This window comes from Panicum virgatum, chromosome 8K (assembly GCF_016808335.1).
Source record: "Panicum virgatum strain AP13 chromosome 8K, P.virgatum_v5, whole genome shotgun sequence".
NCBI lineage: Eukaryota > Viridiplantae > Streptophyta > Magnoliopsida > Poales > Poaceae > Panicum > Panicum virgatum.
The window spans coordinates 55,616,886-55,632,147 of NC_053143.1; the positions used below are offsets into that span (position 1 = coordinate 55,616,886).

Genomic DNA, 15,262 nt, shown 5'->3' on the forward strand with positions numbered 1-15,262 from the left:
GGCAAAGGAATTACGGTGGAGCCTGGCCGGCAAGACGGCGCTTGTCACCGGAGGAACCAGAGGGATAGGGTATATATGTGTTTAATTTGGCAGCATATATATATATATATATATATATATATATATATATATATATATATATATATATATATATATAGATGACTGCTCCAGCAGGCCGGCCGGAGTCAAGCTTTGCTTTATATTAGTATTTGCAGTCATCGATCCATCATGAGTTATTATTGCAAATAATTAATGCAAATTAAAACCTGCCTCTGTACTCTGTGTTATGCAGCTGAACAGGCCGGCTATATATAGTTTTTGCTTTATTAATTTGTTGACATTATTATTAGTTCATCACGCAAGCAAACTAAACGTCACATTATTAACCTCATCGATCATCTTGCTACTAGCTCCGATCCAAATGGTTCACGCCATCCCATCCCATGTATATACATCCAATCCCGCCCAAACAAATTAAAGCAGGAACTAACACAAATCCCCAGGATTACGTACGATTGTAGTACACAGTACGTGCTGCTAATAGCCTCCTGTCTTCATTATTCGCAGCTCTCATGCATGCATGATCTACATATCCTTGTTCCCTTCCTTCTCCTCCATGGCCTTCACCTTGCGGTAATCCTTGTCCGTCCCAAACAACCTACAAGTTTTATATATAAAAAAAGGGCTCTGCATGATGGAATAATGCCAATATATTAATTTCTCACCAGTCCATGTACACAAAAGTCGAGGAATAGTTCCCTGACTTGGTGTAGAGCACACGGTGATGGTAGTCATGGAAGTCCGAGCTACATTATTCATGATGAAATTCAGTTCCCTGACTTGGTGTAGAGCCATGATGAAATCCATATACCATGGCCACGGCCACTTTCATTTCAGGTGAAAGTGAAACAACAATTAATAATCATTACTTACCCGCCATACAGTGGCAGGAAATTTGAGGGGCTCCATGGGAAGTGGTAGCCGCTGTGAGCTTCAACTGTCTCCAATACCCTCAACACCACCCAAAGCCACAGGGTCAACAAATGAGGGCCAGTAAGAGCAGGGCCAACAACTGTGGCGAATCCCAGGAACAAAATTTCCGCAGGGTGGGCGTATTCAGAAGTTAACCCAAAGGGTGTAGCATATCTGCACCACGGATTTGCATTATTACTGTGTGTGTCAATCATCATAGACGACCGACAACTAGAACGGTTCAAAAACGATGCATGCATTGTGTAAAGACAGCTAGATCATATATAAAGAGATGCAGTCAAGTACTCGTGGTGGACGCTGTGGACATGCTTGTATAGCCATTTGGTGTGCAGTGCCCGGTGCCCCCAATAGAATACAAAATCCTCCAGTACAAAGTAGAATAGAATTTGAGATACGACAACCGTCCTGCGGAAAATACAGCAGATAGCATCTCAAACATTTTTCTTCCAGTGAAGCTAGATTATCTTTGCATGATACATAAAGTGGGCTGAGTAAAATTAAAGGAGAAGGAAGGAAGCGAACCGATACCAGTGTGGCAGAGGAAGAGAGCTCCTAAGGCCCATGAATTTGAAGGCAGGGTAGGAGAAAATCACGACAGGCAAGTTCACACAGACATGGTAGAGAATGAGGCGCAGGACACATCTGTTTTGATAAGCAGAGGTGTTGCTCTTCTTCTGCAAAGATGCATGCACAGATTTGGTTTTTGGGGTTAATGTAACAAAATAGATATAGTAGCAAGATAAGTATAGGTAGGTGCTCATTGAATTATTACTTAAGCTCTGGCAGATAAAGTATTGTATCACAAAAAAGAGGGATAGGGAAAAGGATTATCAGCCAATTTTTACTTGAACTACACTAGAAACAGGGGACAAAATCCTTAGCAGGAGTGTTCTATTTCACAGGGGGGGTGCAGGCATCGCATTCTAGAGTAAATTTAAAAGTAAGTAGGTAGCATGTACGAAGAAGAAAATAGGCACAGCATGCAATTGTTGTTGCAAAAGAGTCAATCCTGGGTGGGTGGCAGTCATTTTCTTAGGGAACAATGAGCTCAACGGCAATCCCGTATTAGGGAAAGCAAAATTAGATTTGTGAAGAGCTGGCACAATAAAATACTATTGCAAGGCGAAGAAGCAAGTGCCCAAGGTGGTGACCTGCCATAGTGATGACAATTTTAAAGATGGTCAATTCTTGTCATACTTGCCTTCCTTTTGATTTGGATACTGTACGATAGCAGCAGGATCTGGAGCCCAGAATGGTTGCGTGGGAGGATGAAAGAAGAAGAATGCGAAAGGTTGCCTAGCTAGCCTTGTTTTGGGCCATACTAGAAGCCAAAACAACAAGAAGCATCTGATCTATCGCTGTCATAATCTTTCCGGGCCTTTGCTCACCGAATCCTTGACTGACAGGTAAAAAGAAAGAAAAACTGGTTGCCTGCCTTTCTCGACATTATCTCCAGTTGTCTTAATTATTGTCCTATATATTATATACATTCTTTTACAGCATACTAGGCAATACATACAGTAGTATTTCCTTGACGGAGAAAAGGAAACATTCACCAGAAATTAAACACAGCACCAGCAGGGGTGACTAGTGAGCAGAGCACTACTGATAATCTATCGACGAATGAACTGAATCAGATCAGATAGATTGGCGTTGGCTGAAGAGGAACTAAACGTCGGCAAACGTACCTGAATCTTGTACTTGGCGAAGAGCCCGAATCGCTCGAAGAGGAGGGAGGGGAGGCCGGAGAGGAAGAAGGCGGCCTCGTGGATCAGGAAGGTGAAGACGGTGGCGAGCTGGAACTCGGTGAAGTTGGCAGTCAGGGCCTGTGCGCGACATTCCAATTACATGCATCAGAGGGAGAGATCGATGATGCTGGAGAGTGAGAAGGAGAGGACGCACCTGCCAGCCAGACTCGAGGGCCGCCGCCATTGTAGGCAGGGCTCTCTCTGTTTCTGTGATGGGGGTGGAGTGGTGGTGGTGGTGGTCTGGTCTCCTCTCCTCTCCTCTCCTCTCCTCCCGACCGGGGGCGTCCTCTTCTTCTTGTGTTTAAGCTGTAGCTGTCTCGTGTTCCACGTGCGACGGCTACTTGAGGACCGCCGCCAACGAACCACACGGAGGGAGACGGGATGATGGCGTGGGGACTGGTATGGTCGATCTCTCCCCAGATCCTGCGATGCGAGGAGAGGAGAATCCTTTCCTTTGCTTCCCTTTCCTATTCCTACGACGAGAGGAATCATTTCTTCTAGTTAAGACTAGATATACAATGCAATTGAAATAAATGTCCTCGATCTTCCAGCTCCAAAAACTCCAGAGTATTTCTTCAAAAAAAAAACTCCAGAGTGGTAGTGGTACCAATACACAAGTGGAGGGAGCGAGGGAGGAGGATTCACAGCAAAACATGGTGCTACGTACAGATTATTTTTGTATTTGCCTTGTCTTGGCACCAGCACCCACGCACAACTACTAGTGTCTAGTGGATTAGAAAAATACTTGCACGCACGTTACATGTCTCATCCCATGTTTACACTTCTTCATTAAGCCCCCGTTTGGTTGCGCGTTGTAAATATTTTAAAAAAACATCTTTCTACATTTGAAGTAGACTAATCACAAAAATAATTATAAAACTCATCTGTAAATCGCGAGACGAATCTAATGAGACTAATTAATCCGCCATTAGAGATTATTTACTGTAGCATTACTGTAGTAATTTAGCATCTAATTACAACCTAATTAGGTTCATTAGATTCGTCTCGCCATTTACAGACAGCAGTCGCAATGCGTTTTTTATTTCGTCTAGATTTAAGTCTTTGTCGGAAAAAAAATGGAATTTAGAATTTTGCATCCAAACACGGCCTAAGCTACACCTACACCTACACCGGGTCAGGTCAGGTCAGTCAGATCAGATCGGATCGCATCTACGGATAATAAATATCCCAGTCCAGCCGGTGGATGCTAGATAGATGTAGACATGAATGAGAGAAAGAGGGACGACGATTCCACTCATTCATAATAATACACCTAAAACTGCAGCACAACCACCACCTCCTCCTCCTCAAGTGTCCAGGTAGTTTGCGGCCATCATCAGCTCCAGTGTTGTATCGAGATCAATTGCAAACTCCGACGACTCGGTCCCACTGCACAGCCACACCAAACCAAAACAAATCATTCAATCTGCGGTACGAGCAACTCAAAGGAACTGCTGCAGATCATACTAGCATCCATTCTTTCTTGCCCCACTTATGCAGCAACTTCTGCTTTACATATATTTCAATAGTATAGGCAGCAAGACTCACATCAAAGTTTCTTTCTACTACACACAAGGTAACACACAGGGGCGGGCATAAACTTAAATCTCCTCTGCTCTGCTCAGTGTAAGGACCACCAAAATCTCAACAAGTTTGTTCATCAAGCCCCTCACGCCTTCATGAACAAACTGCAGATGATATAACACAACCGAAGTGCTAAACACAACGACTACCTGCCTTCAAACTCGAGGATGCCAAGTTTCGATTGACGAGGTTTAAAAACAGCAAAGACTACATTATCAACATGATGCAGTACAACACTACCAACTTTCCGTTAAAACAGCAGCACGGTTACGGCTTCAATTGATGCTCTCCTAAATGGGTATTAAGTCTTAACTCTTTACTGGGAAAGGGGATGACAAGCCGAACCAGCCAACTAATTAGGGCAACTTACGACACGTGAGGTTCTACACAGCTTAAGCTTTACCTTCCCAGAACCAAACTATACATTCAGGCTCAGGTTCAATCGATTCTTACGGCAGGTCAATCGTACCACCAGTAAATTAGAACAAATTCGTATGACCAAGCTAAGTAATGTAAAATAAAAGCAGGGCAATACAGTAGAAGGAAAAGGCATGACAAAATAGAATAGGGAATAAAATATGATAGCAGTGGATACTCTGTATTGAGCAAGCTAAGCTCTGTTTGGATGTTGTGGTTTTAGAAAACTATCATTATAAAAAAAACTGTAGTTTTATAAGACAAAGATATGCAAAACCAAGGTTTAGAAAAAAGAGGTCCTGGGTGGAGTTTCTAAAACTCCAAAAAGACTATAATTTTGATAGTACTACGGTTTTTAAAACCACAAAGTTTCTTGCATCAAAACAAGCAAACACCCATGAGCTTTTAAAAACCAAAGTATCTTGTAAAACCGTAGTATTTATTCAATACTTTAAAAATACTTTGGATAGCATAGATGTAGATGCTAAGCAACTCGTGGACCATTAGCCAGATGGATTTAAAAAAATTCATTTTTTCCTCGAACAAACATGAGCGGTGTGTATCATTGCATTACGAAGAAGGTGGAAATAAATATTCTAAAAAACATAATAAATTAGGTAACATAGCTAGAAGATAAAATTTCGAAAAATCACAAAAATACACAAGATTAAGTAATGCAAAAGACATATCCTGATTGGCCATGCCTCAAACTCAAATTCCGATGCCTGCCCATGCTGCCGGTTTCCACTAGATTAGATACAGGTTGATTGATTGTTTTATTGAAGTGAAAATTTACTTTGGTGATTTGAACCAATAATAAGTGAGAGAAATACTCCAACGCAGACCCTTTAGCTCGGGATATCAAGAAACTACTAGTTTCTTATATGTCATTCGCGCACCGCTCCGTGCGACCTCAGGATGGCCACGTCAGTGAAAAAAATTTACAGCGTCGGATGGTAAATCGATGGCCTGCATTCATCTCACCCGTGTGCACTGTAGCAGTAAATATTTTCACTTCACTTCCAGAGCTTTCTCGTCGTCCTCCGTGCGCCCGCAACCCTCCTCACAGAGGGCCCTGAAGACGGCGGCGGCGGCCATTGCGGTAGCAGCGTGCCGAGAAGACCGACGCCCGCGGCGGCGACGACACGCCGGCGGCCTTCGCCGCATCCTCACCTCGCCTCGCCGCCTCCCGCCGCACAGACAGCGCAGGGGCGCGGGCGCGGCCTCTGCTCTCCGCGCCGCCCGGACAACCGAATCCGCGCCCGGCCTCCTCCTCCACATGCCTCCTCGCCGTCCTCGTCCCCGTCCCCGTCCCCGTGCACCCGTGGCCGCCTGCCAGCCCACCTCATCCTCCACGCGCCTCCACGACGTCTTGTCGTCCCCGTCCCCGGCGCGCCCTCTGCTCCGCGCCGCCCGGACAGCCGGATCCGCCCACCGCCGGCGTACAGGCCAACTCCAACCACCATGATTGCTCCCACATCACCCGCTGCAGTGGCGCTGCTGCTGGGTCGGCCACCCTCTCCCTTCGGGCTCCCTCGTCAGGTGCCCCCCACCGCCGGATCCAAATCGGATTTGGAGTCGCAGATTGAACTCGCTCCAGCCTCCAGCCCAAATCTTATCCTTTTCCCTCGGATTGGACCTCTGATTCACTTTCTATCTACTTCCTCTTGCACATGGAATCCATCTCCCAAATCTGTTCTTCCCCACCAGATTATTTTTCTTTTTTCAGGTCCAATCCATGCCTCCCCAATTTCCTTCCTAGAATCAAAATGGGTGTAGCAGTATGCTCGAATCGCCATCGCAGTTTCTCTTCCCTTGCCGCCGTCCGTCTCAATAACTTATAATAACTTTGTCGTGGTTTTCTTCACCAACTCCGGCCCATGTCGCTGTTGTCAGCCATCTGACGTCTGTGAGCACCTCGTTATAAATTTCTGGTTATGCCTCTTGCGACGATAGTAACACCCATTTTCTAATTTTGGTTTCGCTCCCAGTCAGCATGCTGCATCTGGTCATTTCCTCCCGCTCTTTCTTGCAGTCAGCACTTGCTTTTGCCTTTTCCATATGATGCTGCTGAGTATGGCCATCACCCCTGTCCCTCTCTCTTATATTCCTCTTGCTTTTACTTCTTTGGTCCTCACCTTTCTTGCAGCGTCTACCACTTACCTGTGTAGCCTCCTGAGTATACAGATTGATTAATAAGATTTGTCTTTACCAATAGGAGGCTCTGCCTTTCAAACTGATTTGGTTCTCCCAGCTATTTCAATTTCAGACTGATTGTGCCTTCTGTTCTCTCTTTAGTGATTTATTAACAGATACTTTCAACACTTATTTGTTTCCATTCTTGCATTGTAGTTCCTGTAAGCTGAATGTTAAGAATTCAGTTTGCCTATCTACTTCACTCAAATGCACATTAAAAAACTGGTTACTACGTTTGCTCTTCAAGATTTCCTAATTTTTGTTCCCCTCCTCAGTTTATTTACGTTCAGGTAGCCCTGTGTCTCTCCATCAAGGTTCTGAATATGATCAGGTAGTCCCCTGTCTCTCTCTGTTTTTAGCAATATCCAGAGTTTTCTTTGGTACAAAATTTCTTTCCAGATGGTTCCTATTTTTTGTAGGCTGCAAAGTAAACTGAAGGACCATTCCAACTAATGTAGCATTGCTAAGTAAAATATGCTTATCAGGTATTGTACTTGGGTCATGTGAAGCTCTAACTTTTACTTCTCTTTCTGCATCTTCAGCAATTCTATCTGTACAACCATGTCATGATAGATTTTTGTTACCCTTATATGCTGTTTGTTTTCGTTTTTGTATAATCCTCAAAAGATATATGGTTGAAAGAGAGATCCTTGAACTTAACCTTACAAATATTGATATGATAATTCAGCATCCGCAAAGAATTGGTTAGGGACGTACCCAGCTGTGGTTATGTGCAGGTCATGGTTACTTTGATGTAGCAGTATACGGGTTCCTCCAGTTCATCCAATCCCTTTTTTTTTTTGCTGCTGCTTTGTTATTATTGTTATTGACCTGTAAACAATTGCATTTTCTGTTCCATTACAGAACATAATCGTCCTTTTCTACTTGACATTTCTGGAGGTTTTGCAAATATCAAATGATTTATGACCATTTCTGAGACCATTAGTATTCCGAGTTTTAGCAAATTGCTTCTTATCTTTTCATTTGTAACTGTTCAAATTGCACCAGTGGGGATAATGTCTTTCCATAGGTGAGGTCTGTGAAGCCCGTGTTAACAAGGCTTTTTTCAATGGTACTATAAGACAGGTGGATTTTCACCAAGCAACAAAGCAAGTAAATTCTCTTTCAGATTGCTGTCGGTAGCAGCTCATCCTCTAGCTGCTGCTACTCCAGCAAAGTTTTATAGTAATAATGTAGAACAAGAACAAACTTAATACAACATTCCCTCTTCATCAGCATAAGGTGGCAAATTGTAAAATGAACAGTGAAATGTCTAACTGAAATTTCTTTTGGGGGCACAGCTTGGTCCCTTTTGTTGGTAAAATCTGAAGCTTCTTCAAATGGTTATGACAATGGAACGACAAGGAACTCATGGGAGGAAATGCCTATATGGCTCAATCTGAGGTAAATAAAACCAATTGTTCCTCAGATATTCTGTTGCTAAGAATGTATAGTTGCGCCTTGAAAATATTCAGCACGGATCAGATCAGTTATGTTCTTCAATTTAAACAGCACCTTAGAAAATAGATATTTATTCAAATGATTATCCGACCATCTCAACTCTCATGCAAAGTATCTTTAACATATTTTTTCTTACAAAATCTTTTTCCAAGAAACATGTCCTACCTCAAGTAAATGCATGCCAGCCAGCGCAGCAGCAGGTTTTAAAAAAATACACAAACTGCAAGCTACATTTACATCAGAGCTAATCACAATTCACAATCCTAACATTTCTATCTACCTCTTCTTTTGCAATTGCATTTTCTCCATACAGGAAACAAAGTTGGAAGACCACTCACCAAATAAAGTCAAGGAGGAAACTCCAACCACTTGATATTGGCTTCTACCGATTAGTAATGTAGGCTCCTATGGCAGGACTCACCACGGTATGTAAAAAAACCTATACTTCTTGATATTCGTTCTATGGTTACAGTTTTTATCTTCTCTATAACCATCTTTTTACTTCATTTTTTAGGTTATGAGAAGCCATCAGCTTGATGTGAGTCAGCATGCTCAGTTTGGAATAAAGAAAATAGCTACGTTCTATTCTGGAATTTTGCAGCAGTTGATTATGGATTGGTTGCGTGCCAAGCATCGGTTCTTGCTCTAACCCATGAGCTTGCACAACAAATTGAGAAGGCCATGTACATCGAGGTTTGTTCTTCCCAACTCTGAGCATATTTTCTTCCAATATGCTTGCAGCAGTATGCTTGAATCTATGACAAATACCTGCTTGCTCCAAATCCAGAAACCAAATACATCAGTGCTCCAAACTCTTCATATAGCATGCTGTGCTCGAGCTTGCCAAGACGCCAACCCTTGCTCCAACTTCTCTTATACGGCTTTCTATGCGTGTGAGTGGCAAAAAAATTTCTTTTTCTGTTGTGCTTTTTTTTCAGATAGGGGATATTCTTCTTACAAGCAACACCGCCAGGCTTGCAGTATGGGTGGCACTGGTGCTAATTGGTTGCATTACTGTAGCAGGTATCAGCCGAGGGCTTAAGGGCAATAGTAGGAAGCCATGTTTTCTGTCACATCCTTTGATCAGTTCTATCACTTCGACACTTCGTACCGACGTGAAAAAATATGTGTATTTAGATTCCTATTAGAAGACTAAATAATAGCTCTGTAGATTACATGTTCCTTTATAAACAGGGGGGGGGGGGAAACAGGGCATGCTACTTCCAATGTAATGCGAGAAAGGGTTTACTCCCCGTCTTCATCGCAAACAAGACCAAAGCAAAACCATGTCAGTGCTTAGAGCACTAAGCCAGATTGGAAAAAGGTTGCCATCATTTGCATCTACCTCCATACCTTGCAATTGACATCAATTTATCGCTAATTCGAATTAAATCACAATGATTGCAGGTCAGGACTCAGGAGCAACACAACCATTCCAGGGACTTAACATTTAGCACTGCCTATGCCAGAAGATTTAATAGGCAGTAGCGCTTTTGTACTAATACGTAGTTGTGCATTGTATATGAGAAATAATTGTACTATCATATGTACCTACTAACATATGGCCATACTATGTTAATGACCTGTTTATATGTATTAATGATGTCCCACCTTAATCTGATGATGGCTAGGCGCGCCAAGGCGTGCGCAAAGTACTCGTAGAAGTTAATGAACATATGCAGAGCATACTGATACTTACAGGATGGGTAACGGGAGAACTGAAACACATACTGATACTATGCAGTATAGTAGATCCTAAATAATGCAGTGACAGATTGTAGCTGGGCCATCAATGAATCATTAATTAATGGTACGAAGGCCGTCAATCAATGAATCATGGCAGGTAGTGAGGACTGCCCACAAGCAAACACCCGAGAGCTTTAAGCACTAGTAGAAGCTGCAAGAGTAACCTGGAGTAGTGGAGCGACCAGTAGAAGTACCGGCAGATCTTCTCGAGGATGCGGGTGGAAATCTCCGGGAATCGGACCTCGCCCTGGCGCGTCTCGGAGAAGCCTCCTGGATGATTGGCAGCATGACGGAGATGGGGCGGAATCAGATGAGGTTAATGTGATGGCGGAGGAATCGGATCGAAAGGTAAAGCATGTAACTGTACCCGTGGATGTGAGCATGTTGCGCGCAGAGTGTTGGAGACCATGGCCGCCTTCTTGTCGACGACGAACTCGAAGCCCTCGGCGCTGATGAGCTTGACGACGCCTCCGGTGTCCTCCTCCTCGCCCTCGGGCTCGCGCGGAGCCGGGGCGTCTCCGTTGCCCACCATCCTGTGCGCTGCGGGCGATTAGATTTGGATTTGGATTTTTTGCCCCCCACTCGACGGGCGAACGAAACAGAGAGAGAGATGGATGGGGAAGACGACGATTAAGTGGGCCGGGTTGGGCTGAAGAAGGAAGATCCAGTGGGCCGAGAGAGAGATGGGTTGGGCCCAATGGCGCGCTTAAGTTGGGCTGGGCCCTCCTCCTGGGGGCAAAAGGTTTGACTAATTTTAATATGCCGGATTAGTTTTTTTTTTGGATAAAAAATATGCCGGATTAGTTAGTGGTGGACGCATACGCATAGCCGCATATACATATATAGTCATACCTGTCATAAATACATATAAGATTAAAATTTGTGGGGTGGGAGAGAGGAGAGAGGGTGAGTGGGCTCCACATCGTTGATGAGAATGAGCAAGCTGCTAATATATTCTGATGTGGTGGCCAGCTTGGACAGCATGCTCTCTCTTGGGATGAATAATATAAGTAAATTGGTTCTATTATTTTGTGATGAACACTGTAATGGTAATGTGTTTTTACTTTTTATTCCCTCCATTTCAAACTTATTTAAAAATAAAATGAGTGGTCAAAATTGAGATTTAAAAAGTCAAACGAGCTATAATTTTCCATTATACGAATGGAAATACCGGAAGAGTTTACAGATAACGAAGGAAGAGGATCGGGCACCATGAGAGCCCCTGACCTTAAGAGGCCTAGTAGTACCCTTGCCCCGATCGTCAAAATTAAAGATTCCCAGGACAAGTGCGCCCAAGACAGACAGCAGCAGTTTAACTTCCTCTAGAATTTTTGACATGGAGCTCCGAGCCATACATATCTGCCTGCCCAATAAGACATAAAAATGGCTGGCCTATTAGTTGATCATCACAATTCTTCTCACAAGAAAAAAGAAGCTCCTGAGTCATGGCCAGCCAGGATCTATCGGTCTATCTAGGTGTGTGTGATCTGGATTGCATTGCATTGCATTGCATTGCAGCAGATGCTGAGATGGATGGATGCAGAGTCTGAAGCAACCCAGTGCCGTTGCCGTCTCCTTCTTTTGCTTGTTGCCTAGTTGCTGACCCCCAACCGAGACCCGCATCTTCTTCTCTTGTCATTCCCATCAAGGAGGGGGGGTCTCGCCGCTTTCTCCTCCCTCCTCTTTGCTTCGCTGCTTCGACCTCGCCCACCAGCCATGCCGGCGGACGGCTCCAAGGGCGAAATTACCTTCGCCGGCCGCTTCACCGCCAGCGCCATCGCAGCATGCTTCGCCGAGGTACCGTGCCGTGCCGTATCGTATTCCTATCTCTCCCCTTCCTTCCTCCGGCGATGCCCACCCGCCCGCCCACGAATCTCATCGATCCGCTTCCTTCCCGAGAGATTAGGATTCGAGATGACTCTTGTCACTCGCAGATATGCACCATCCCCCTCGACACGGCCAAGGTCCGCCTCCAGCTGCAGAAGACCGTCGTGGGGGACGCAACAGCGCCGGCGGCGCTGCCCAAGTACCGCGGCCTGCTGGGCACCGCCGCCACTATAGCCAGGGAGGAAGGGGCCGCCGCGCTCTGGAAGGGGATCGTGCCGGGCCTCCACCGACAGTGCATCTACGGAGGACTACGCATTGGCCTCTACGAGCCCGTACGCCTTCTACTCCATCTCTTCCTGTTGCTGCATTTCGTCCAACACATTACATACTCTCTCTCTCTCTCTCTCTCTCTCTCTCTCTCTCTCTCTCTCTCTCTCTCTCTCTCTCTCTCTCTCTCTCTCTCTCTCTCTCTCTCATGAAAGAAAAGAAGAAACCACACATTACTTACATACTCGCTATGCACAGGTCAAGTCCTTCTACGTCGGCCAAGACCATGTCGGGGATGTGCCCCTCTCCAAGAAGATTGCCGCCGGCTTCACCACCGGTATGCTACCACTACCAGACCTCATCCAGCCTCTGCTTCAACCTCTGTCATACTCATAGACGCGTGCAACTCACACCGGCTACTGCTACTCGTCGTCGTCAGGTGCCATTGCAATTGCCGTTGCCAACCCCACTGACCTTGTCAAGGTCAGGCTCCAGGCTGAGGGCAAGCTTGCCCCAGGTGTGCCACGCCGCTATGCTGGCGCCATGGATGCCTATGCAAAGATCGCTAGGCAGGTCTGATCTTCTCCAGACTAACTCCCACTCATCGATTGCTCTGTTTGCCCCTCGATGAATTATCAGCTGCCTCGCACTCATACATATGTATCACCAGGAAGGGTTTACCGCTCTCTGGACCGGCCTAGGACCAAATGTAGCACGCAACGCTATCATCAACGCTGCTGAGTTGGCAAGTTATGATCAAGTCAAGCAGGTGCTCTGTGCCCCCCTTGTTTTCTTCTCTCTGATGAATTGCTCCATGGCTCCTTCCTTCAATTGCCCATACAAACTGTTTTTCTTTTGGCGCAGACAATTTTGAAACTCCCTGGATTCAAAGATGATGTGGTCACCCACCTCTTTTCTGGTCTCGGTGCTGGCTTCTTCGCTGTTTGTGTTGGTTCTCCGGTTGATGTGGTGAGATGTCCTCTGCTGCCGTATGCCACATTTTTCAGGAAACTCAGCTTAGGCTGTCACTGTATATCAGAATTTAGATACTACTAGTATTTTCCTTTGTTATTAGATCTGGGAGGTTCACACTTACAATTTCTACCAAATGTTTTTCACGAGCGCATCCTAATTTTTGGGAATGGATGCTGGTCGTGTTTCCAGAACCAGAAGTTCCCCCACTTTATTGTGTCCTGTAATATTGCCAACTATCAAAAATTGATTCTTAACTGAATTATTGGCTCCAAGTTCTCTCCCTACCTCCCCTGCCCCTCTAGTGTAACCAAGACTGATAAGAATCATCTTCTTGCAGGTTAAGTCAAGAATGATGGGTGACTCATCAGCCTACAAAAGCACGCTTGATTGTTTTGTGAAGACGCTAAAGAATGATGTATGTTCCACACTGCTACTCATGTCATGATTCTGGATTCAAATTTAGATGAGCTTGTAGGTAGAATATAACTTTTTTGCATCTCTTGGTGACAGCCACATATGGCGGGCCCCCAGTTAAACGTAACTCTAGCAGCAGTTAGTTTTGCTTCCCAGGGCTTTCTTAGGCAGGTTTTATGGTCGGTTGTTACCTTTTTGGACTAAACGAAAATTTGTCATTGTAACGAAGTGTGGGAGTAGAAGTGTAGAACAATAGCTTATGCCGTCATATGCCATCCATCTTTTTTTTGGCCCAGCAGGTCTGCGGGGTTCATCTTTTATGCTGATAGGAACTAAATTTTGAACTTTAGAGTACGTTGAAGGTTTGCTTCCCTTCATTACCAATTATACACCATTTAGAGCTGCTAAAAATTATTCTGAGCAGTGATTTGTCAAATTTAGTCTCAAAGACTGCTATCTGGAATCAGTTTATGTTTTAGCAACTCATTTGTACGGTACCTGGTTAATGTAAAATGAGCTCCAATGAGGTGCGTGTTAGCTAATAGCTGTTTACTCTGCAGGGACCTCTGGCATTTTACAAAGGCTTCCTCCCAAACTTTGCTAGATTGGGATCATGGAATGTGATTATGTTCTTGACGTTGGAGCAGGTAACGCAAACTGAATCCTTTTTCTTTTTCACTAGAATTTTTCTGTACATTTCATAGAAACAGGACTTCTCAGCATGTTAAAAGTTGCTTATAAGCAACATGCTGCATCGAATATAAACACTTTGTTTGTTGTCCTGGACAGGTTCAAAAGTTTTTTGTGAGGAAACCGGCAAGCTGAAGATGGAGAAGCTTTTGCTGTCGGGTGGGTGGCGTACAATGGTGCGCACATTTTTTTTCTTCTGCCAAAAAGGAAAAATTGATGACACCTTCCCCTTGAGGATTGGGTAATGAGGAGAAATCTGACACCTCAATTGCAAGAAGAAATAACAGGGGGCATTTGCATGATCCCGAAACAAATAAATTCAGAAATAGCAAACAGATGTCATAGTGTATTCCTTCAAACTGGTGAATGGAGGAACTTGAACACTGCAGTAGTTCAGTAATGAGCATCTGCAGAATGTCTAATGTTTTCTGTCGCCTCTGCGGCGATGTTTTTACTTTCACTGAAATGGCTGCTGGGCATGATGCTTGATTCTGTTGAGGATGAAACTGAGAGCCTTTTGCTTGATTGTTATGTGATGAGCTGAGAGCCTTGGCTTGTGTAGTTGTGTTTGCTTTAGTCTATACTATAAAAGTTGAAACAATTGAAAACAATTCTCACCTAAAGTGGACCACCATTATCCCTCACAGATGGCCCCACACCGCAGGTCCCAAGATGGTGGATAGACGAAAACAGCTATTTCTAAAATGTTTCCACTCAAAACCTCCAACTTTTCTCACAATAGCTCTCCTATGTACCCACCTATTGATCTCATATGGAATCACACGCATAGTAATGAAATCACACCATACTCGAAATTTACTTTCCACTGTAACATGGAATCACACTCATGTTTGTTGGGAGCAATAAATGATCCACCGTACTTAACTTTTCTTTGATACATGTAAATCCACCTATTTTTTTGGAAAGTAAATTGATCCCATAAT

The 15,262-nt window shown here is 44.4% G+C and overlaps 2 protein-coding genes, 1 long non-coding RNA gene and 1 pseudogene across 6 annotated transcripts; 2 read left to right on the forward strand and 2 right to left on the reverse strand.

The window, feature by feature from the left end:
- Window positions 1-287: 287 nt before the first annotated feature.
- LOC120645322 (very-long-chain aldehyde decarbonylase GL1-11-like) lies at window positions 288-3,214 on the reverse strand. Of its 2 annotated transcripts, XM_039922125.1 has the most exons (7): window positions 2,896-3,214; window positions 2,682-2,819; window positions 1,522-1,667; window positions 1,279-1,398; window positions 934-1,146; window positions 726-806; window positions 288-658 (listed from the first exon to the last, which is right to left on the reverse strand). In XM_039922125.1, exons 1-7 carry the CDS (start codon window positions 2,923-2,925, stop codon window positions 586-588), a joined length of 801 nt encoding a protein of 266 aa, XP_039778059.1. In that variant the 5' UTR covers window positions 2,926-3,214; the 3' UTR covers window positions 288-585. The 2 variants fall into 2 exon arrangements, with proteins under 2 accessions (XP_039778059.1, XP_039778060.1); XM_039922126.1 differs by lacking the exon at window positions 726-806 and having other exon boundaries at window positions 307-658; window positions 2,896-3,135.
- A 576-nt stretch (window positions 3,215-3,790) lies between these two features.
- LOC120645324 lies at window positions 3,791-10,745 on the reverse strand (annotated as a pseudogene).
- On the forward strand, window positions 6,207-9,599 carry LOC120645325. Of its 3 annotated transcripts, XR_005664231.1 has the most exons (5): window positions 6,207-8,342; window positions 8,713-8,824; window positions 8,914-9,092; window positions 9,187-9,292; window positions 9,423-9,599. It is a non-coding gene; the product is annotated as an uncharacterized LOC120645325 (long non-coding RNA). The 3 variants fall into 3 exon arrangements; XR_005664230.1 differs by having other exon boundaries at window positions 6,209-8,342; window positions 9,187-9,599; XR_005664229.1 differs by having other exon boundaries at window positions 6,211-8,342; window positions 8,914-9,599.
- Window positions 10,746-11,744: 999 nt separating the features above from the next.
- Window positions 11,745-14,879, forward strand: LOC120645320 (mitochondrial uncoupling protein 1-like). Its single transcript, XM_039922123.1, has 9 exons — window positions 11,745-11,942; window positions 12,080-12,304; window positions 12,498-12,576; window positions 12,679-12,812; window positions 12,910-13,008; window positions 13,104-13,208; window positions 13,552-13,629; window positions 14,189-14,275; window positions 14,418-14,879. Exons 1-9 carry the CDS (start codon window positions 11,862-11,864, stop codon window positions 14,451-14,453), a joined length of 924 nt encoding a protein of 307 aa, XP_039778057.1. The 5' UTR covers window positions 11,745-11,861; the 3' UTR covers window positions 14,454-14,879.
- Window positions 14,880-15,262: the final 383 nt, after the last annotated feature.